The sequence below is a fragment of the Spermophilus citellus genome, assembly GCF_964194105.1.
Source record: "Spermophilus citellus genome assembly, chromosome: 13".
In the NCBI taxonomy this organism is placed as follows: Eukaryota; Metazoa; Chordata; class Mammalia; order Rodentia; family Sciuridae; genus Spermophilus; species Spermophilus citellus.
The window spans coordinates 86,977,303-87,000,522 of NC_138193.1; the positions used below are offsets into that span (position 1 = coordinate 86,977,303).

Here is a 23,220-nt window from a genome sequence, read left to right on the forward strand (position 1 = left end):
GTGTGTGATTAAGCAACAAGTATGCCTGTAGGAATCAGAATAGATCCATTTGGCTCTGTTATCTGTTTTCTAGTTTCATATCAGATTTCACTTGAAAAAAGTTGTTCCTCTATTGTAGATGATATGTTTGGATTTAAATTAAGCATCTAATGCCAGGCATGGTGGGCCATGTCTGTACTCCTAGCAGCTTGGGAGACTGAGGCAGGAGAATCACAAGTTCAAAGCCAGGCTCAGCAACTTAGCAAGGCCCTAAGCAACTCAACGAGACCCTGTCTCTAAATAAAATATAAAAAACAGGCTGGGAATGTGGCTCAGTTAAGTGCCTCTGGTTAAAAAAAATAATAATAAGCATCTGAAATGAAAGAGGTCTGTTTGCAAAAGTAGGGCATTGAATACAAGTTTTAAAAAGCAACGAAGAACCTATACATATTTATTAAGCCCCTGATATATATCTGGCACTATACTGGGCATTGGGTTTATTATAGGACCAAATATAACCATTTTCTCCTCTCATGCAGTTTGGAGGGGATGACCAACATTAAATATGTATTTACATAAAAACATCAGTAATTACTAAATGTGGTCAAAGCTCCAAAAGAAATAGCATGGTGAGAAGTGGAAACAGGACCCTTGAATTTAGTATTAAGGGTGAGACAAGACTTCCCTGAGGTCACATTTGTGGGGAGACCTGAGGATGTGTTAGCACAAAGAGATGGTGTAGAAGGAAGAGTGAGTGAGAAGGTGAAGGTGGAAAAGGTGATGTGCATTTGAAAAGCAGACAGGCTGTGTGCTGGGAGAGCAGCGAGGAGGGCTGAGTATCATGGGGTAACACCCGAGAAGGAAGTGGGAGGAAGAGCCTATGACACCCCCTGGGCCCTTTAAGGGCTTTCTGTTTTTTGCCAAATGCAAAGATAGACTAGTGGAGGTTTAGCAGGAGGGAAACATGATCACATTGAGTTTTCAGCATTCTGGTTGCTGTGTGATCATGGACTGGACTGGGGCAGAAGAGGAAGTGCATATCCAGTAGGTAAGCTACTGCAGGAAACTTGATGGACGCGTGGCCTGGGATGAAGACACTGGAGGTGGAAAAGTGGGTAGGTTCCAGCAATATGATTAGAAAGAATTGGCTGGATGGAACGTGAGGTTTGAGGGAGAGGAGAAAAATAGGTTATTATAAATCGAGGCAGGTTCAGAGTATCTGCTCATTTCTCTAACAGAGTAGAAGCTGTGGAGCACAACAGAATGCTTCCTTAAAGTTTTATACTTGTGGAAGGATTCTTTGGCTTATGTACAATTAGAAGTTGACCGTGACCCCTAGGGGCGAGGGGTTGGATTCTCTATGGAAGGAGGAGGAGCAGAAGGGACCACCCTTTGTGAGCAAAGAGTCTGCAAAACTAGACTTTTAATAACCAGAAGGGGAGAATCATGTTGATGATTCAGCCCTTTTCACTGTGAAGGGAGGTGGGGGAAGGGAGCAAAAACCAAACCTCAGAATAACAATCGTATTTATCTTTAAGGTTTGCCAAGGATTTTAAAGATATAGAACGAATTGGCAAAGGTGGATTTGGCCAAGTTTTCAAAGCAAAACACAGAATAGATGGAAATATTTATGTTGTTAAACGTGTCAAGTATAATAACAAGTAAGTAGTAAATGTTTTATTTTTTTAAATGAGGTGCTTGTTGAACCTGCACTGTTTTTTTTTTTTTCATGTTTCTCTTTTTTTGTTAGCATATCATTTACTTCTTTCTGGTCCTCCTTAAACATTTTATTCTACCTAGAGCTTGGCTTAATCTGAAATCATCTCATTTTACTGTGGTTATTTTAGTTAAAAGGGGGGTTATCCACTGATCATTCTTTTCAGGCAGTCTTGAAAACTGATGCTATAGAATCATTTGGTTTAAGGTGATCTTTGAGGTTTTCTAGTCTCATTTCCTTACTTTATAGATGAGGAATCTAAAGTCCAAAGATGTGAACTAATTTATCTGAGGTTAAAGCTTGTTGATACTTATTCTGGTTATCTATTATTGCATAGTATACTGCTCCAAAATGCAAAACAGTAAAAAAAAAAAATTACTGTTTCCTGTCATGGTACTGTGTGTTGATAGTTCTCAGCGGGGCAATGTCTGTCGGACTCTCCCAACATTCTCAGTTGGGAGTTATTTGAAAGCTTGATCAGGCTGGACGTCTGAGATGGACAGCAGGTGAGGCTAACTGTGGGCTGGATATTCAGCTGGGACTGTCAGTCATGGCACCTTCACATAGCTTCCTTGAGTGACCTGGGTTTCTCACAACTGAGAGGCGGGGTTTCAAGAAGAATTGTTGCAGAAGGAGTTGTCCAAGTGATCAGGAGGAGGTGGTAAGCCTTCTTTTGAATTAGTCTTAAAAGTTCCAGAGTATCATTTCCACCACAATATACTGGTTAAACAAGTCACCAACACCAGCTCAGTTTCCAGAGAGCATAAATAGACTACCTCTTAATTCCAGGTATGTGTATGGGAAGGGAAGGAATTGGGATAATCATTGGACAATATCTACTGTGTAATGAGTTAGAGATTTAGAACTCATCTTCTAGAATGAACCATTGCTTCCTGTGTTTGTTTATATGTATAATCTGCCCCCTCCCTCACTAAATAGTTCAGGAAGGAAAACACATGGGAAAGGGCTTTTGTTGTTGTTATTTTATTTTTTTGTGGTGCTGGGGATTGAACTCAGGGCTTTGCACATGGTAGGCAAGCATCCATCAACTGAGCTATGCTCACAATCCAAAAGAGGTCTTAAATCCTATGTTGTCCAGTTCACCAGTCTTGGTAGTTGTTCTCTGGCTGTTGTGACTTTGAGTAATTTGGCCCCACTGATCTCTCAAGGACAGGGAAAGGAGGTGGAAAAAAGTTCTGGGCTAAGGAAAATTACATGAGCATAGGAGAAACAGACATGGAATCCTAGATGCTTTTCACCCCAAACAAACCTACTTCCTCTCTCTCAGACCTACTCAGCATCAAAACAAGGTTTTTCCCTTCCTGTCTTACTACAGGAAGTAGTATTTTTCTTCTATTAGATAACTATTTTTAAAAATGGTGATAATGTTGATAAAGATTGAAAATCTTAGGTATTTCCAGTGCTTTATGAATTTTCAACATGTTCAAAACATACTTGGAAATATTAATCTAGAGCCATGAAAATGTTTACGTGCTTTGACCCAACAATTTCCTTTTTGCAACTTCTTCTGACAGTATTATCCAAATTGTGGCTATATGCAAGGAGATATCAGTCACAGTCTATTAACAGTGGAAAATTAGAACAAAGAAAAATATGCAGCAATAAAGAAATGGTTAGGGGCTGGGGCTGTAGCTCAGTGGCAGAGCGCTTGCCTAGCATGCGTGAGGCACTGGGTTAGATCCTCAACACCACATAAAAATAAACAAATAAAATAAAGGCATTCTGTCCATCTACAACTATAAAAAATATTTTTAAAAAAGAAATGGTTAAATAGGTTTTGTTTTCTCCCCTAAGCAATAGCTGTTTTGCAGCCATTGAAAATGAGGGACATAGACTGCAGTATTTACTCATGAAATGATATGATGCTGGAAATAGCTTCACAATAATCCAGGGGAGGAGGAGGAAGTGGGTGAGAGAACAAACAAAATGAGATCAGCCAGAAGTTGACAACTGTTTCACTTGGGTGATGACTTGGCAGGTGTTTGTTATACTATTTGCTCTATTTTTTTTGTGTGTTTCTAAAATTTTATATCAAAAACTTTATATTTGAAGCCAGGTGCCATTGTACATACCTGTAATTCCAGTTACTAGGAAACTGAGACAGGAGGATCACAAGTTTTAGACCGGCCTGGGCAACTCTTGAGATCCTGTTTCAAAATAAAAAGTAAAAAGGGCTGAGGATATAAGTTAGTGGCAAAGCACCCCTGAGTTTAATCCTTAGTACTGAGGGAAAAAAGCAACTTTATAAATTGATGCTTATACAAGTTTTTTAAAAAAGTATTTATTTATTTTTTAATTGTAGTTGGACTCAATACCTTTATTTATTTATTTTTATGTGGTGCTGAGGATCGAACCCAGGACCTCGCACGTGCTAGGCAAGCACTCTACCACTGAGCCACAACCCCAGCCCTATACAAATTTTGTTACAAGGAAAACTATAAAGATAGCATGTCACATGAAAAAATATAAAATTATATAGTATAATTACAAATATAAAGCATGTATATGAAGAGACACTATCAGAAATAATCTTAAATAATAACTGATTTGGGGGAGATTATTGAAGCATCAGTAATTTTTTCTTTAGTTTTACAAATTTTATGTCACATAGAACTTCTTAAAAATAAAATTGTAAAATGCTTATGTATCTTTGGAAACTCAATTCTTTTCACTCTATTTAGTCAGAGCTTTTGCTAAAACCCATATAAATCTCCTGTAGTATGTGGTGAAGTTTCTGCTTCTCTGCATAAATTACCACTTTGGTATGTTTTTGTCACACTTTGAAAATTCTGAATAAGGGGCTGGGATTGTGGCTCAGCAGAAGAGGGCTCACCTAGCATGTGCGAGACGCTGGGTTCAATCCTTAGCACTGCATAAAAATAAACAAATAAAATAAAGACATTGTGTCCAACTCTAACTAAAAAAAATTTTTAAAAAATGAAAAAGAAAATTCTGAATGAGGTTTTGCGTGTTGCTTGGGTTACCTACCCTTATTGTCCAAATGGAGTTTGCTTGTGAAATCCCAAGATTTTGTCCAAACAAAACATGGTATATGATTTAATTATCATGTTGTGTCACTAGCATTTCAAAAACTAACTGCAAATGACTTTTAAATTGAAGCACTTAACTCACTGCTTTTTCTTTTACGTTGAGAGTGAGAAATACTGTTTTTTTCCCCCCTATATATTCAATTTTTCCTCCTGGATCCCATTCTAAAACTTGATGTAGGAACCACAATGACTGTTTATTAACTGTGTGGACAGTTGTTTTCTGCTATTTGAATGTTTTGTATTTATCAGGGATGTATACTGACACATTTGTGTTCCTGTTCCTTGTAACAGGAAGGCAGAGCGTGAAGTACAAGCACTGGCCACATTTAAACATCCCAACATTGTTCATTACTGCAGTTGTTGGGAAGGAGTCGATTTTTATGAGGATCCTGAAAGCAGCGCAATGTAGGTAAAAAGAAGTTCTCATAGCTGTAACAAGGTGGTAGGAAACCGAGACCATCAATCATCACAATTAATAATCACAACCAGTTCTGACAGATGCTGTTGTGCTCCTCCTAGCCTTGCTCCAAGTTGCTTTTAAAAGTCTTCTGTTAAGTCTGGTAGAGTAGAAGAAGAACGGGAGAGGGGAGGGAGGAAGAGAAGGAAAAGGGGGAAGGAAAAGGAAGGATCATGAACTAAAATCAATTTCCATGAGCCCTACTAGTATGTATAACTATAAAGCTCTAATAATAATAAAACATTTTTTAAAAATAAAAACCTTCTTTTAGCTGGGTGTGGTGAGGCATTCCTGTAATCCTGGTAACTCAGGAGACTGAGGCAGGAAGACTGCAAATTTAAGGCTAGCCTTAGCAACTTAGCAAGACCCCGTTTCAAAATAAAAAATAAAAAAGGCTGGGGATGTAACTCAGTGGTAAAGAGCCTATGATTTCAACCCCCCCTACTACAGTTAATTAATTAATACCTTCTTTTATGTCCTCAGCTGTTTTCAAAATTTTAGATTTAGCTTTCTTAACTCCACTGTTTAATATATAGCTCTGCCCCCACCTTAGGACTCAGCAAGGTCCTAAGAAACTTAGTGAGACCCTGTTTCAAAATTTAAAAAAAGGGCTGGAGTTGTGGCTCAGTGGTTAAGCATCTCTGGGTTCAATGGCCAGTACCAAAGAATAAAAACAAAATAAATAAAATAAATCAGTCCTCTAACTTTTATCTCATAGTAAGCAATTTATTGCCACTTGTCCTAGAGTTTTTGTCCTATATAGTTGTGTTAGGTTTGTTTTTCCTCAACCTCTCTCCTATTAGGCTACAGTTCCTATAATGATAAGGATAGTGCCTATTCAATTTATTGCCACTTATCCTAGAGTTTTTGTCCTATATAGTTGTGTTAGGTTTGTTTTTCCTCAACCTCTCTCCTATTAGGCTACAGTTCCTATAATGATAAGGATAGTGCCTATTCATTTTCTCATTTCTAGGTGCCTGTTTTGTGCCTTTCACAAAGTAGATGCTCAGTTGATTGATGTGAATTAACATGTTTCAAAATTATATAATAATGGAATCTGGCTTTCTACCATTAATGGTCTTGTTCCTGTCTATTAGCAAAAATGATCAAGGGTCTTTAGCTTTAAATAATGAGCTGGCTTATATTTTGTAAATGAGCAAAACAAAAATCTAGATACTTGGAAACCTATGATTTAAATAGAAAATGGCTTATGATATTTTGATTTAAATTTATTATATTTAGATTTCTGTTTTGAGGTATGTTTGGGTATACATAAGAAGCTATAATTTAAAATATTTTTAGAAATTTATTTTTATTGCTTTTAACATTCTGTGAATTTTATATCCAGAATAAAGACCAAGTGCCTTTTTATCCAAATGGAATTGTGTGATAAAGGGACATTGAATGAATGGATTGAAAATAGAAGACAAAAAGTACCAGACAAAGCTTTGGCTTTGGAATTATTTGAACAGATAGCAGAAGGAGTGCATTATATACATTCAAAAGATTTAATTCATAGAGACCTCAAAGTAAGTGGGAAATGTACTTCATAAGTTGGTGACTGTAACTTAGTAATTGAAAATTTTATCTTCTCTGGTTTTAGAATTATGATTGATCAATAGCCATGGCAAAATACTATCTCTGATCCTTTGAGGTTAGAAGGGGTCTAGAGCATGCCTCAGTTACCATTCTGTGCAGATACTCAGAAGATCTCCAGGGCTGGTGAACTGGGGACAGTCTGACTATCAGCCAAATAAGACTGCTCATTCACATCCAGTCCTATTTGGCTGATAGTCAGACCCCAGTTGAAAGACTAACTTTCCTAAACTGAACATTTCTGTACAAATAATTGTGGCTGCTACTACTCAGGCTTGTTCAAATGTCATGGTTCCCTATTCCCTTAGTCCTTACCCCGAGGAGAGTGGGTAAGCGTTGCAGGGTCCAGAGTCTAGTATTTTTTTTGGTTAGGCCTTGAAGTTTGGCCCAGGATTGGTAAACTGCAGTAATCCAAAACTTGGAGCATGTATCATTCCTTAGTATTTTTGTTTTCCTTTGGTTTTTATGGTCTGAACAAGCAATGTTCCCATGTTTCTTTCTCATCAAAATGAAAGACAAAGAGGCAGTCTTTTAGTCTCTCCTCCATACTCTTTTCCCCTTCCTCACAAATGATCTAGGTTAAATCCTACCTCTGAGCCTTTGCTCATGTTCTTGTCTCACAGACACTCTTCTGCCTGTTTCCTTTAGTCCCAACTCCTTTACTCAGCCTTCCCTGATCACTGTGCCAGAAGTCCCTCATCCATGTGGATCTTGGCTGTCTGCTTACTCTACCTGTCTAATGCAGCCAGGAAAAGGAAAGGAGCAAAGCAGTTTCTGAGGAAAATAAGTGCCCCATGTGTAGAGTTGTTGGCTTGACCTAGCTAGGATTCAGTGGCCCTCATAGAATACTGCTTGGGTCTTCCCTGGGGCTGGATGTCTGATACTTTGATGTGTGAGCCCACCTGGTTCTAATAGTTAACGTTAACGCTATATAAGAGTGATTTCAGAAGTTAGAACATTAGATGGACCATGTTCAAAAGAAGAAATTGACTGTATTGGTTTGGAATCAGTCATACAGTTAAGTAAGCAGTTAAGCAATTGTTTATCTGTTAATTGAATTCTAATCTGATTGCTAATTTCTGCCCAGGGCCTGTCAGGCTGGCTTTTCAGAAGCTCCTTGTATCCTTCCCTAGTCTTTTCCTTCTCAGTTCTTTTACTAGGCTCTCTCATAAATGTTACTCCGCAAGGTATGTGTGTGTAGAGCCCAACATTGTGTTTAAAGTCTAGCCTTTGCAGGAATAGCAAAATATTAATTTCCACATCAACAACCTTCCTGTTTTCATGGTCTGTGGGATATTGGTCAATACCTTCTACAAAATTGTGTAATGGGGCTGGTCACTCTTCATTCTGTACTTCTTTGTTGTTTTTTTTAATTGGCTTAAAGGATTACTTAGGAAAAATAATTTGTGCTAGTTGTCAGCTCCCAGGTAGCTTAGAATTCTTTCAACATGAAGGGCATGTGTTTGTAAGAAGTTGATAGAGCCCTGGAAAAGTTGACATAAAGGAAGCTCCTTGGAGAAATTCTGCACAGGACATTCTGGAGCATTAGTAGGAATGGATCCATTTAGAGAATCTCAAAATTGGATGGGGGTCTTAAGGGTGTTTGCTTCAATCCTCATCTGATCCTGAACTCATATTTGTGATATTTCCTCTGGTAGATGTCTAACTCCATCCTGGGATGCGGAACTCTTTCACTCTTTGAGCCACATAATCAGTATATCAGTGTATTAGAATATATTAAAGCAAACCTTCAGGTCATGTCTACCCTGTAGACCAGGATCCATCCCTGGATCCCTTCAGAATGAGTCTACTTTTCACTGACAGCTGTTGAGATACTTGGAAGCGCCTATACCCCAAGCTACCTCTGCTGTTGGCTAAAAAGTCTTTCTTTCAACTGGCATTGTAGAGACTGTGATATTAAATTCTCTGATTTTGACTACCTGGATAAGGGTAAATGCCATAAAAGAAATACAGAAGTAGCCCTTTGCTAAGATAATTTGGACATGTGGTATTACTCTCTCAAATTGGTACATATAAACTAAAAATTGTTTATTTTTTTTCCCATAGCCAAGTAATATATTTTTAGTAGGTGAAAAACAAATAAAGATTGGAGACTTTGGACTTGTAACAACCCTGAAGAATGATGAACTGCGAACAAGAGAAAAGGGAACTTGGCGATATATGAGCCCAGAACAGGTAAGTTCCCTTTCCTCTCTGCTCTTATATATGTTGCTTCTTTAATTTTTTAAAATTATAAAAATATTAGACCCTTCTCATAAAATTAAAGCTTTAGAGAAGTATATAGAATAAGAATTGAAAATTCCCTTTGTATCAGTCAGTTTTTTTCCCTGCTGTGATAAAAAGACCTGACAAGAACAATTTTAGAGGAGGAAAAGTTTATTTATTCGCTTATGGTTTCAGAGATCTCAGGCATAGATGACTGACTCTATTGCTCCCTGTGTTGGAGATGAGATAGAACATCAGGGCAGAAGGGTGTGATGGAGTAAAGCAGCTCAGGACATGTGACAATCAGGAAGTAGAGAAATACTCCCCTCAACTGTGGGTTTGGGTTCTGGGACACCTCCTCCCACCCCACAGATTCCAAATCCATGGATGTTAAGCCCTTCTATGAAATGGTACAGTATTTGCATACAGCAAATACTACATATATATCCTCCCATGTATTTTAAATCATCTCTACATTACTGACGATACCCAATGAAAATGCCACATACAAAGCTATTATATTGTACATTGCTCAAGGAATAATGCTTAAACAATAGGAAAAAGAGTCTTTACATGTTCAATACAGATGCAGAGTTTTTTCAAGATTAATCTGCAGTTGGTTGAATTGTCAGTTAGAGAAGCCATTGATAGAGGGCCACCTGTATTTCTATGATAATCTGGTAGATTCCTCAAAGTCAAATGACTGAATAGAATGATAAGTCCATTTTACACTGATAAATTCTGCCCAGTTGTTGTTAAATAAGAGAGTCTAGTCAGGTGTGGTGGTGTACCCTCCCAGCAGCTCTGCAGTCTGAGGCAGGAAAATTGCAAGTTTGAAGACAGCCTCAGCAACTTAGTAAGACCCTGTCTCAAAATAAAAAGGACTGGGTTGTAGCTCAGTGGTAAAGGCTTCTGGGTTCAATCTCTGATACCAAAAAAAAAAAAAAAAAGAAAGAAAGGAAGAAAGAAAGAAAGAAAAAAAGAAAGAAAGAAAGAAAGCAAACAGAGAATAAAAGTGGGGTTCTAACAATAATCTTCCAATAAAGATGAGAATGCTGTTTTCTTATACTCTTGATCAAACTGGTGTACTATCAGTCTTCAGTATGACCAGTGTGATGAATGAGGATGCCTTGCTATTTTTATTTGCATTTTTTCTAGATTTTTTAGTAAGCTATGCTATCTTTTTACAAATTTACTTATTTTTTTCCTGTAAATTCTCTATTCATGCTTTTCCCCATTTTTCATAGTTAGGTTGTCTTTTTCTAATGTATGTGTAAGGAATCTACATATTTTGGATATTGATCTTGTATCTGTAACCTATATTAAAGTCTTTTCTCCTTGTTACTTTGTTTATCATGCCTTTTGTGGTACAGAGTTTTTAAGTTATCATATTTATCAGTATTTTCTTTATCATTCCTGGATTTGTCATTTTTATTTTATAGGCCATTTACATCACGAGAGTTTAAAATATTTTGACTTTTTGCTAATAATTTGCTTTAACTTGAATTAATTTTTGTGTATGTGGAAGGAATCTAACTTGATTTAACCCACATGAACATGCAATTTCTCCATCATCATGTAGATGGAGAAATAGTTTATGATTTAAAATACTATAAGGAAAATTCATGGTCATGGAAGGAGGGAGGAATAGGAAGTTAATTACTTAGTAGTTATCATTTCTGTTTGGGAGGATGAAAAGTTCCATAAATAAAAGGTGGTGATGGTTATGCAATATTGTAAAGGTGCTTAATGCCACTCATTGTTCACATAAAAATGGTTAAAATAGGTAAATTTTATGTTATGTTAGACTTTATCACAATTTAAAAAGTGCTGTTTCATCATATGTAAAATTCCTACACACTTGTGAATCTGTTTCTGGACTCTGTTCCATTTTTTTTCTCTTTAACATTATTCTGTTTTAATTATTGAGGCATTATAAAATAGATTTTTGTATTTGAACAATAGGACCTCCCTGCTCGTAATTTTTCAGTTTTAAACCATCCTTAGTGGTTCAGATTTATAATTCCGAGTGAGCTCCAGCAGCAGAGTGTCGTGTTCTATGACTGGTTTCAGGGGTTTTGATAGCTGTTGCATTGAAAGATTTGGTTGAGAACTGACCTTTTTGTCTCGAGGAGATTGGTACGTCATGGCGTTTGTTCAAGTCCTCCATCAATTGGCTTTTGCCAGGCTATCTACAGTAACAAATAAACCCTGGATTTCTGATGACACACAAAGCACCTAGAGTTTATTTCTCTCTCATGTGCTAGGCCAGCAACGCTGGCAGTTTTGCTTTAGGCTGAAAGTAGAATCAATCTGGGTGTCACTGCCTTTGTAACAGAAAGCAATAGTGGAAACTTGTGGTGGCTTTTACAAGTTCTGTTCATCAGTGGCACATACATGCCACACTTTGTTGCCCAGAATAGATTGCTTGGCTCAGTTTGGGGCAGTGGGGGTGGGATGTGGAATCCTCTCCCTGGGAAGCCAGTACACAGTTGAAAGCACTAGTACAATCTACCTTAAGGTCAGTTTTATAATATTCAACGAAGTGAAAACACTTGTAAATGAAGGTTATTCATACTTCTTAAACCTTTCCCTGAAACATATTGTGTTTTGCTATTAAAATTGGATTACTTATATAAATTTGGTTGTTAGGGCATTGATCTTTAAAAATATATTTCTTTCTTTTTTATTGTGGTAAAATACACATAACAGAAAATGACCATCTCAAGAACCTTTTTTTTTTTTTTTTTTTTTGTGGTGCTAAGAATTGAACCCAGGCCCTTGTGCAATGAGAGGCAAGCACTCTACCAACTGAGCTATATCCCCAGCCCCAAGAAGCATTTTTAATGGTGGCCTCAAGTACATTCATGTTGTTATGTAACCATCACCACCATAAATCTATAAAACTCTACATTTTACAGAAATTCTGTACCCCTTAGTTAACTTTCTTTTCCCCTTCCCTCCAAACCTTGACAACGACCATTCTGCTTTCTGTGTCTACAAATTTGATTTGTCTACGTATTACATATAAATGGAGCCATGTAGTATTTGTCCTTTTATGATTTATTTCACTATGTCTAATGTCCTCAAGGCTTACCCGGATTGTAGCATGTGCCAGAATTTCCTTTCTTTTTAAGGCTGAAGATTATTCCATTATATGGCCACCGCACTTTGTTTATCCATGTACCCTTCAGTGTACACCTGGGTTGCTTCCATCTTTTGGAAGCTATTGTGATTAATGCTGCTTATTAATATGGTTGTACAGCTATTGGTATTTGAATATTGTATCTTTTAAAAAAGTTTTTTTAGTTGTAGATGTATACATTTATTTATTTTTATGTGGTGCTGAGGATCAAATCCAGTACGTCACACATGCCAGGCAAGCACTTTGCCAACTGAGCTGCAGGCACATCCCTCCCTGAATATTGTATTTCACATATAGACTTCTTATACTAATACTTTTTTATTTTGGTTGATTGCTTCTTATCTATTTTTGTCTTTTAGATTCTTCATCTTATTGTCCATTTTGGTTTTTAAGTGCTCTTTTAAGATGATTTTACTGATTTATCTTTCAAAATACTCATACTATTCTGTCATTGAAGAATAAGTCTACTGAGGGCTGGGGTTGTGGCTCAGTGGTAGAGCGCTTGCCTCACATGTAGGAGGAACTGGGTTTGATTTCTCAGCACGATAAATATATATAAATAAAATAAACATTCATCAACAACTAAAAATAATAATACTAAAAAAGAATAAGTCTGGGGCTGGGGGTGTGGCTCAAGCGATAGCACACTTGCCTGGCATGCGTGCGGCCCGGGTTCGATCCTCAGCACCACATACAAACAAAGATGTTGTGTCTGCCGAAAACTAAAAAATAAATATTAAAAAATTCTCTCTCTCCCTCTCTCTCTTCTCTCTCACTCTCTCTTTAAAAAGAACTAGCTGGTAGCCTGACAATGTAGAATGGAGAGAGCACTCACTGTGAAAGTAGAACACAACAGGAAGCTAATGGCTTTATTAACTATCTCCTGCATCCTACATTGTCACCCTCAGAATATTAAAAAGGCATTCGTCATAGTGCTTTTATTTTTCTTAGGTAATTTTTAAATTTAAGTACATTTCATTGAGAATAATTAATCTACCATAAAATGCACATATCTTAATTTTACCTGTATTAGTTTTGACAAATGCATACTCCTGTGTAACCTATAAGCCCATGAAGATGTAGGACTTTCTTCCTACTCAAGAAAATTCCCTCAAGCCCCTGTCCAGTCAGTCCTTCCTCCTTATTGCCCATAGGCAACCAGTGCTTTCATTTCTGTGACTGTATTTTAGGTTTTCCTGTTTTTGAACTTCATATGAGTGGAATCACATAATACATATTTTTTGTACTTAATTTCTTCATTCAAGGTAATAGGTATTGGAGAAACTTTAGTTGTTATTTGTACCAGTAACTAATTCCTTTTTATTGCTGAGTAGTATTCTGTTGTATGTGTAACATGTTTCTCCTTTGATGGATATTTATATCATTTCTAATTATAGAATATTATAAATAAATATGCTATGTGGGCCTGTGCTGTGGCTCAGTGAGAGAGCACTTGCCTGGCATGTGTGAGGCCCTGGGTTCGATTCTCAGCACCACATGTAAATAAATAAAGGTTGGGGCTGGGAATCTGGCCCAGCGGTAGAGTGCTTGCCTCTCTCGTGTGAGACCCTGGGTTCGACCCTCAGCACCACATAAAAATAAATAAACAAAATAAAGATATTGTGTCCATGTATAACTAAAAAATATTTAAAAATAAATAAAATAAAGGTCATCAACAACTAAAAAATTTTTTAGAAATTAAAAAAATAATAAATATGCTATGAATATTTGCATGCAAATCACTTACTACGAACTATTTTCATTGCTTTACCTGCTATATCTGATTTAAATCCACACTCGAAACTGAGGTCAGTATTATTTATTGGTCCCATTTTACAGTTGAGATTATTCCTATGGGAGTAGTTAATTTATACAGGTTGTTCTGCTATTCAATGGTAAAATGTTAAACCCTTGGCAGTCACACTCACAAATCTTGCTATGTTAATAAACAGACTTTGTTGTGTGATATAAAAATTGTGGTCAATAGTTTTTTGGCATCAGAAGATATATTTATATCAGGTGAGTAATGAAGGCAAATATATTTTTGGTCTCTTCAGATTTCTTCAGAAGAATACGGAAAGGAAGTAGACATCTTTGCTTTGGGACTAATTCTTGCAGAACTTCTTTACATATGTCCCACAGTTTCAGAAACAGACAAGGTAAATAATCTCAAAGAAAAAATTAAACACAAATGATTGGCTGTCATCTTTGCTGCACTGCTGCAAATAGGTATTGTCCTCATGTGAGGGTGGTCTCGAACGTATTAGCGTATGATTGTAAGTAAAATATGTATTTTCTCTTGCAAGTTTTGACAACCATTTTTGTTATAGACCCAAACCTTTGACCTTTGGAAGGTGTTTACATCTCATGAGACTCGAACTGGAGCCAGTCAGCAAAATTTCATCAGTGCTTTCTTGAAGGCAGACACTGTGCTAAGTGTCATGAGGGTTATAAAAAGGAGCAAGCCTATTCTCTGGAAGTTAATTTCCTCAGAAGAAAGAGAATACAAGAGAACAATGTAGGTGTTTTAGGAGAAGTCTGTGGAAACAACTAGGAGGGAGATCTTTCTATCGGTAGCAGTTAAGATTTCATTGGAGGTATGTAAGCTGGACCCAGAAGGGTTGGTTGTTTCTAATAGTCTAAAATAGAAAGTAGGCAGTCCCAGCATGGAGATAGAAATGCGCAGTGTATCTGAGAACAGCAGGCAGTGCAGTTTTACTGGAGTATGTAAGCAACAAGGAGTTGTGGTTGATGGGGCTGGAGAAACAAGTGGTGACTAAATCAATGAAAGAATATGGACTTTCTTGTGTGGACAGCGGGGAATCACTGAAGTGAGCAGTAGACAACTGCATATCCTAGTCTCAAGCTCAGGAATGGGACTTGCCTTGCAGCCACAGCCTTCTCCTCTGTAAAAAGGGACATTGAAAGTACCTGTCACATAGAGTTCCAGCAAGGATGAAGGGAGGCGTGAATGTAATGCACCTAATGCTTCCAAACATAGAATGCTAAGGATGGTTACTAGATTGGGGTAGGGTATGGGGAAGAGAGTTCTATTTGCTTCCTGGCTAAAGAGACTTTTCCAAAGATCTGGAACTATCCTGGATTTAGGGTAATCTCAGATTTTACTGCATCCTGTTTATTTTTCCTCCCAAGAAAATGATTTCCTAATAAGTAAATATTTATACATATATATGTATATATGTATTTATGTTTTACCCCCAGATTTTTAAAGATCTAAAAAATGGCATCTTCTCTGATGTATTTGACAGCAAAGAAGTAAGTGCTTGACACTAATCAGATTTCTATTTATTCCAATGTTTTTTTTCTTAGTATTAACTCTTACTATTATTACAGAAAAGTCTTCTACAGAAATTACTCTCAAAGGAACCTCAGAAACGACCTGACACGTCTGAAATACTGAAGACCTTGGCCAAGTGGAAGGATGTCTCAGAGAAAAAAAGAAACACATATTAGGGCCCTCTAAAAAAATATCCAGCTTCTGGTGTGTGTTTTCTTTTAATTATCTAAAATCTACTAGGGGATATTGATGGATATTTACTGTTTATTTTAATTTTTCTTTCCTTAATTTTTTTTTACTGCTTTTGAATGCAGGTTTTCTTTTTATTTTTTTGGTACTGGGACTTGAACCCAGGGGCACTTTAGCACTGAGCTACATCCCCAGCCCTTTTTTAAATTTTATTTTATTTCTCACTAACTTGCTGAGGGTCTCACAGAGTTGCTGAGGCTGGCCTCAAACTTGTGATCTTCTTGCCTTAGCCTCCAAAGTTGCTGGGATTACTGGTGTGACTCACCACACCCAGATTTTTCTTTTTTTTTAAAAAAACTTCAAAAACATTTTTACACTTGTTTTTTCCTATCTTATCTCTTTATTCTGTAAGAGAAAATATTTTCTTTTTATACCAATTAGTGAATGGACCAATTAATATGGTTATTAAAAGATGAATGTTTCTAGATGCTCCTTCCCTCAAAAAAAAAAAAATCTTTCCTTGCCTTGAATAGCTTACAAGCCAGTTGAGGAAATATGGTATCTATAAAAAGTCAAATGATATACCATCACTTTGGAAATCAATTTGACATTATCTAATAAATTTGAAGCTATATTTACCTTCAAAGCAGTCAGCTCCATTCCTATATACATGCTTACAAGAATGTTTATAAAAACCCTGTTTATAAAGGAGTCAAAAGAACTGGAAACGACCATAATGCTCATCAAAAGAAGATTGAAGAAGACAATTATGTTTGCAGTTGGGTGTGGTGGTGCACACTTGTAATCCCAGTGACTCAGGAGGCTGAGGCAGGAGGAGCAAAAGTACAAGGCCAACCTGGGCAACTTATTGAGGCCCTAAGCAACTTAGGGAGACCTGTCTTAGTGGTAGAGTGGCCCTGTGTTCAATCCCTAGTATTAAAAGAAAAAAAACTATAAAAAAATTCACATATTGGAGTGCATTAAAAATGAATGCATTACAATTAAATGAATACCAATAAAATATATCTCTCAGGAATGTAAGGTTAGGAGAGCAAAATAGATTTCAGAAAATATACACAGCAAACTCCATTTACATACTATTAAAAATCATGCAATACTAAATATTTTTTTAGGATTCCCAAGAAATGTAATAAAACAAAGGGAAGGAAAGGAATGAGAAATATTAAATTCTGGATAGTGGTTATCTCAGAAGGGAGGGAGATAATGTGAGTGGAGAGGAGGACTTCAGAGAAATTACAATTCTTTCTCTGAAACTGTTGAGTCCACTACACATTTTCTATTTATCTTAAGTATTTATTATGTCTGTTATAACAAATGCTTTGAAGAAAAGATAACTGTGCTAGCTGAACAGCAGTAGTTAAGAATAGAAGGGGGGAGCTTTCAACCAACCTCAGGGCTTAGAAGTAACATGCCAATGAGACCTCCAAGCATGTGAAGTATTTGAATGAGGAGAGGGCTCACCTGCACAGTCTGGGTTAGAGGCATGGCATGAGTTCTGGAAAAAGATGTATTTGAGGAATGTTGGGTGTGCTAGTTCACTGTCCTAATTTTGTAGAAAATGCTGGAAGATAATTTGAATTGCATCTTGGAAGACCTTGAGGGTTAATTGAATCTTCAGAGCAATCAAGTATCATTCTAAAGCTGTCGTGCAATTTTACAACTTTTAAAAGTGAATCAAGTAATCTCAGTGGCTTGGGAGGCTGAGGCAGGAGGATCAAGCTAGCCATAGCAATTTTATGAGGCCCTAAGCAACTTAGTGACACCTTGTTTCAAAATTTTAAAAAAAGTGTGTGTGTGTGTGGGGGGATGTTGATGATGTAGCTCAGTGATAAAGCACCCCTAGGCTCAATCCCCAGTACCAGGAAACAAACAAACAAACAACAACAACAACAACAACAACAAAAAAAACTAGCCAAATTTTGGCTAAGCAGAGTAAGAGAAAATACTTATATCAAGGTTTATACCTATTTTTAAAAGTATTCATAAAAAATGCTTAATATGTGTTCAACTCCCAGTGCAGTATTTGATGAAGGCAAAGTTCATCAATGGATGCTAAAACAATTGGGTGAAAAGATGTTGGGAAACAGAATATTCAAAAGGATTTAAGTGTTATCCCACAGATGATATATTACAAAGAGGAAAGTGGCCTTTTTCAATGGAGAGATCTGTGGTCACTACAATAACCAAGTCATTCAACCTAGTATCATACAAGGTGGAACAACCTAACATTATGCCCCTCCTGACAATAGCATCTAGCTCTCTTGCCCAGAGGGTCTGACTAGAATTCAGTCATGAGGAAATTATTAAATCCTGAATGTAGTCAATGTAGTCATTCTACAAGATAATTGACTTAGTCTTCAAAAAGTCAAATGACATGAAAAAAATGTAGGGGAACTATTCTAAATAGAGACAAGAGAGATCTAATGATCAAATGCAATGCTTGAATCTTTATTGTATTCTGTACATTAAAAAAAAAATCCCAGCAAACGGCCACAAAAGACATTTTGGGGACAAATTGAGAACTTTTGGAGTACAGACTGCATAGTAGGTAACAATGTAATTGTTAATTTCCTCAGGTGTGACAATAGTTTTGCGGTCAAGGAGAAACTTTTATTCTTAGGTAATGTATGCAGGAATATTTAGGGGTAAAGGATCATGATGTTTGCGACTTTCAGCTGGTCAGCAAGAATTGATGCATATATGGAGAAGAAAAGAGATGAAGAGAGAGAATGAAATATGATAAAATGTTAACTGTCGGAAAATTGGTAAATAGATTGTACTACTATATCAACTTTTCTGTAGGTTTGAAAGATTTATGGGTAGATAGAATTTCTCTCTGTTTTTTTTAAACTAGTAATATCTGGTTTCAATGAATGAGGATATACTTAAAAAGAAAAACTAAACAAGGTGGCCATGAGAATGTAGCCTTTTAACCTTACCTTAGTGCAATATTTCTACTCTTATGAAAAAATATAGCATCTCTTAGCAACTATTTATTTGTGAATATATATCTTTTCAGCCTCAAAAAAAAAAATACTAGACAAAAAGTATCTTCTTAATCAGAGGAGAGAGGCAAGAGCCAGGGACCTTATTTGCAGATAGTTTAGAAAGAGCCATTTGATCTAGTTACTTAACTAGAAACAGGCCTTCTCGTTAATTTTTAATTGCTAAACATGCATATTATTTGTTAAATATGTGTGTTTATTTAACATAAACATATGTAACATGCATGCATGCTTACATTATTTATGTTAAACATGTTTAGCATATATAATATGCACACATATATTCATATTTATGTGTGGAGTATGTGTATACATGTATGTGTATGGCCAGCCACCTAATTTGTGGGACCAACTACAAAGTGTAAATATAGGGCTCTTGTTAAAAACATTAAAGGTGGACACTTCTGAGCATGGTCTTGTGCACAGATCACATGTCTGTGAAGCCAGCTCTGTGTGTACATATGTATGTGAGTATCTGAGAAGAAAATTTTAAAATTCATTTCACTTGTAAATATTTAAAAATGAATCTCTAATAAATAAGGTATTTTAGATTTTAGCAAAACCACTATATCATTGTCACTTAAAATTAATAAGATTTCTTTAATATCATACAATAATTAATCTGCATTCAGTTTTGCTATCTTAAAAATATCTTTTTATTGCTTGTTTAAGTCTGGATCCAATAGAACATTTGGTTATAGGTCTCTTGTACTCTATAACATTTGCCTCTGTTTTCTTTCCTTTCACCATGTATTTGAAGAAGGACCTAGATCATTTGTCCTATAAACATCCTACATTTAGGATTTGGCTTATGGTATCCCCATGATGTCTAGTTAGATCTAGAAGCTTGATTTGATTCGGGTTCACTTTTCTTCAAGAGTACTTTGTAGGTGATGCTGTATACTTATTTTTGCAGTACTTCAAGAGGAACATGATGCCTGATTGTTCCATTTTCAGTGATTTTTAGATGGATCTGTAGGTTATAGTGGTGTAATCCACTTTAAGGCTTTCCATCATTCTTTTACCTTACGGTTTGAGAAGCCATTGATGATTGTTGCCTGGGTCCATTATTTCATTTTAGGGTTTGCCAAATATTGATTTTCTGATTCTACCAAACTTCTTGCATTTATCATTTGTGATTTTTATATAGATAACTTTCTCTAAAGCTGAATGGGAAAGAGGGATAAGTATTTATCAAGTTTATTTTTCAGTGTTACTGGGGCTTGGACCCGGGGCCTTGTATACATGAGGCAAGCAACTACATTAGATTGTACCATATGCTTATCCCTTTTTAAAAAAAATATTTTTTTAGTTGTCAATGGACCTTTATTTTTTATTTACATATATGTGATGCTGAGACTTGAACCCAGTACTCCACACACACTAGGCAAGCACTCTACTACTGAGTTACAACCCCAGCCCCCTGCTTCTCCCTTTTTATACTATATTAACAAGGTTTCCCTAAGTTGTCCAGTCTGGCCTATAATAGAGAACCCTCCTGCTTTAGTTTCCAGAGCAGCTGTGTAGCTATATTTTGACAGGCAGGTACTAACCAGCACGTGATAATGTTTATTGATTTTTTTTAGAATGAGTTAGTGCCTAGCAACCTCCAAAGGTGATAAATGAGTATTTTTTTTAAACAGGGGAGTGGTCCAACCAGTACTTGGAAATAATGTGCTTAGAATGGGTTAGAGCAGGAAGAGACTCTATTTGAAAGGTTAGAAGGCTGAAGGACTAAGCTTGAACAACAGGAGACGTGAGGGTTATGGAAAAGGTCAAGGTCAAAGATTATCTCCAGGTTTGTTCAGGTGAGTGGCAGGATTCTGATGCCATTAAATAAAATATAATCCGATGAAACCCAAGAATCACATATGTTTGAGAGGTATTTTACTTGTCTCACCTTTACCTAATACACAGTTTTTAGTAATTTGGAATTTAAGCCAGTAGTGGGGCCACCATCCATCCATCGATATGGTGAGGTACGTTTGGAAGGTAAAATGTTGAGTCCCATTTGGAGATCCAAGTTGGAGGCATTGCCAGAAGGGGAAGATGCAGAGACTGCAAGAAGTGCAGGTAGGAAACATTTGTATTTAGATGTTTACTGGCTACATATAAATGCCTGTCCAGTTGTCACTGGCTACAGTTCAGTATCTGTGATTTTGACCTATCCTTATCCTAATCCTTTATTTCCCCAAAATGGTCATAGATGAAGGGATCAATTAATAAATGTATGGTGACATCAATACTGGCTTCAATTCTAACTTAAAAACTGTAAATAAGCAAAATTGTAAGGGAAATAAAGTGCTTCTCAGATATGTGTGATCTTTTGGGGACTAATTTGGTTAAGACCTATTTTAATTTCTGTGGTTGTAGTAACACATTACTACAAATTTGGTGACTTCAAACAACACATATTTATTTTATTATAGTTCTGGAGGCCAGAAATCTAGAATGAGTTTCTTTTGGCTGAAGTTTTGGCAGGGCTCTGCTCCCTGGAGGCTCCCATTACACATCCCACATTCTGTTACCGGATTAACGACCCAGATGCACATGTCTGTCCTCTCCTATCATTTCTACTGAAAATCCTGCAACTTTTTTTTTTTTTTTTTACTGTTGATTAAACACAGGGGTGCTTTACCACTGAACCACATCCCTAAACCTTTCTTATTTTTTTTTTTAAATTTTGAGACAGGTCTCACTATGTTGCTGAGGCTGGTCTTGGAACTTATGATCCTCCTGCCTCGGCCTCCTGAGTCACCAGGATTACAGGCATGCACCACCCTGCCCAGGTCCGTGTAACTTTTTAAAATAATGGTTTTAAATAAATGTTGGTGAGGATGGAACTGCAAATTGATGCAACCACTTTGGAAAGCAGTATGGAGATTCCTCAGAAAACTTGGAATGAAACCACCATTTGACCCAGCTACCCCACTCCTTGGTTCAAACCCAAAGGTCTTAAAATCAGCATACTACAGTGACACAGCCAGATCAATGTATATAGCTGCTCAACTCACAATAGCCAAACTATGGAACCAATCTAGGTGCCCTTCAACAGATGAATGGATAAAGAAAATGTGGTATATATACACAATGGAACATTACTCAGCCTAAAGAAGAATGAAATGATGGCACTTGCTGGTAAATGGACAGAGCTGAAGAATATCATACTAAGTGAAATAAGCCAATCCCCCCAAACTAAAGACTGAATATTTTCTCTGATATGTGGATGCTAATTCACAATAAGTGTGGGGCTGGGGAAAAATAGAGGTACTTTGGATTAGGCAGAGGGGAGGGGGTATGGGGATAGGAAAGATAGTAGAATGAATTGGACATTAACACCCTACATGCATATATGATTACATGACCAATGTGATCCTACATCATGTACAACCAGAAGAATGAGAAGTTACAATCCATTTATGTATGATGGGTCAAAGTGCATTCTACTGTCATGTATAACTAATTAGAACAAATTAAAAAAATAAAATAATGATTTTATTGAGTTCACATTCAATATAATTTACTTAAAATATACAATTTATTGGTGTTTAGTATACTCAAAAGAGTGGTGCAACCAACACTACATCCCATTTTTAAACATTTTTGTTACCTCCCCCCCAAAGAAATCCTATATCCAAGGACACTCACCATCTTCTCCCAATGTTAGTAGACCACTGATCTATTTTATCTCTATAAATTTGCTCAGTCCAGACATTTCATATAAAAATAATTATTTGACAGTGGTCTTCTTCATTTAGTATTTTGCTTTTGAGTTTCATCCATGTTGTAGCATTGATGAGTGATTCATTCCTTTTTGTTGCCAAATACATAACATTTTATGTATCTCTTTATCAGTTAATGGACATTTGAGTTGTTCCCACTTTTTAAAAAGAATATATTTTTTCATTTGTAGATGGACACAATACCTTTATTTTATTTATTTACTTTTATGTGGTGCCAAGGATCAAACCCAGTGCCTCACATGCAAATGCTCTACCACTGAGCCACAACCTCAGACCCAAATTGTTCCCACTTTTTGGCTATTATGAATAATACTACCACAAACATATGCATGGAATATTTATGTAGACATGTTTTATTTTTTTATGTATATCTAGGAATAGAATTCTGGGTTATAATAGTAACTCCTGCCTCACAACTTTGCATATCAAAGTTATGCCCATCTTTCAGAACCAAATTGTGTTACTTCCCTGGTGTCCTACCATATCCCACTCACAGTCATCTTCCCCTAGCATTCCCTTTGTTTAGTACCTCATTGTTACCATTTGCTTCCAAAGTCAGTAATTCCTGCGTGTTTCCCTTGTTATACTATAAATTTTTGGAAAGCCAAAGGCAGGTTCTCCCATTGTTGTATACTCTAAGGCAGCGGGTACTGTGCCTTGCAGAAAGCAGGAATTCTGTTAGTGATTGGTGTGGAATAAAAGAGTTTCATAAGCTTGATCCTACAAAATGTGCCTAATATTTAATAAGAATGTTCCCCAATCAGATTCCAACA

The 23,220-nt window shown here is 36.5% G+C and overlaps 1 protein-coding gene across 5 annotated transcripts in view; it reads left to right on the top strand.

Moving 5' to 3' along the window:
- EIF2AK2 (eukaryotic translation initiation factor 2 alpha kinase 2) overlaps positions 1-21,538 on the top strand; it is a 42,740-nt gene extending 21,202 nt beyond the window's left edge. Inside the window, exons 10-17 of one of the 5 annotated variants that reach the window (XR_014018451.1) lie at positions 1,518-1,640; positions 5,059-5,172; positions 6,573-6,753; positions 8,888-9,016; positions 14,249-14,350; positions 14,522-14,788; positions 15,414-15,467; positions 15,546-15,618. Coding sequence is in view for 4 of the 5 variants with exons in the window: in XM_081264083.1 (XP_081120209.1) it covers positions 1,518-1,640; positions 5,059-5,172; positions 6,573-6,753; positions 8,888-9,016; positions 14,249-14,350; positions 14,522-14,709; positions 15,414-15,429 (853 nt within the window). In the remaining variant the exon portion in view is untranslated. Of the gene's footprint in view, positions 1-1,517; positions 1,641-5,058; positions 5,173-6,572; positions 6,754-8,887; positions 9,017-14,248; positions 14,351-14,521; positions 14,789-15,413; positions 15,468-15,545 lie in introns of all 5 variants that reach the window. The other 4 variants (XM_081264083.1, XM_081264086.1, XM_081264085.1 and 1 more) reach the window with 4 other exon arrangements.
- The last annotated feature ends 1,682 nt before the right edge of the window (positions 21,539-23,220 follow it).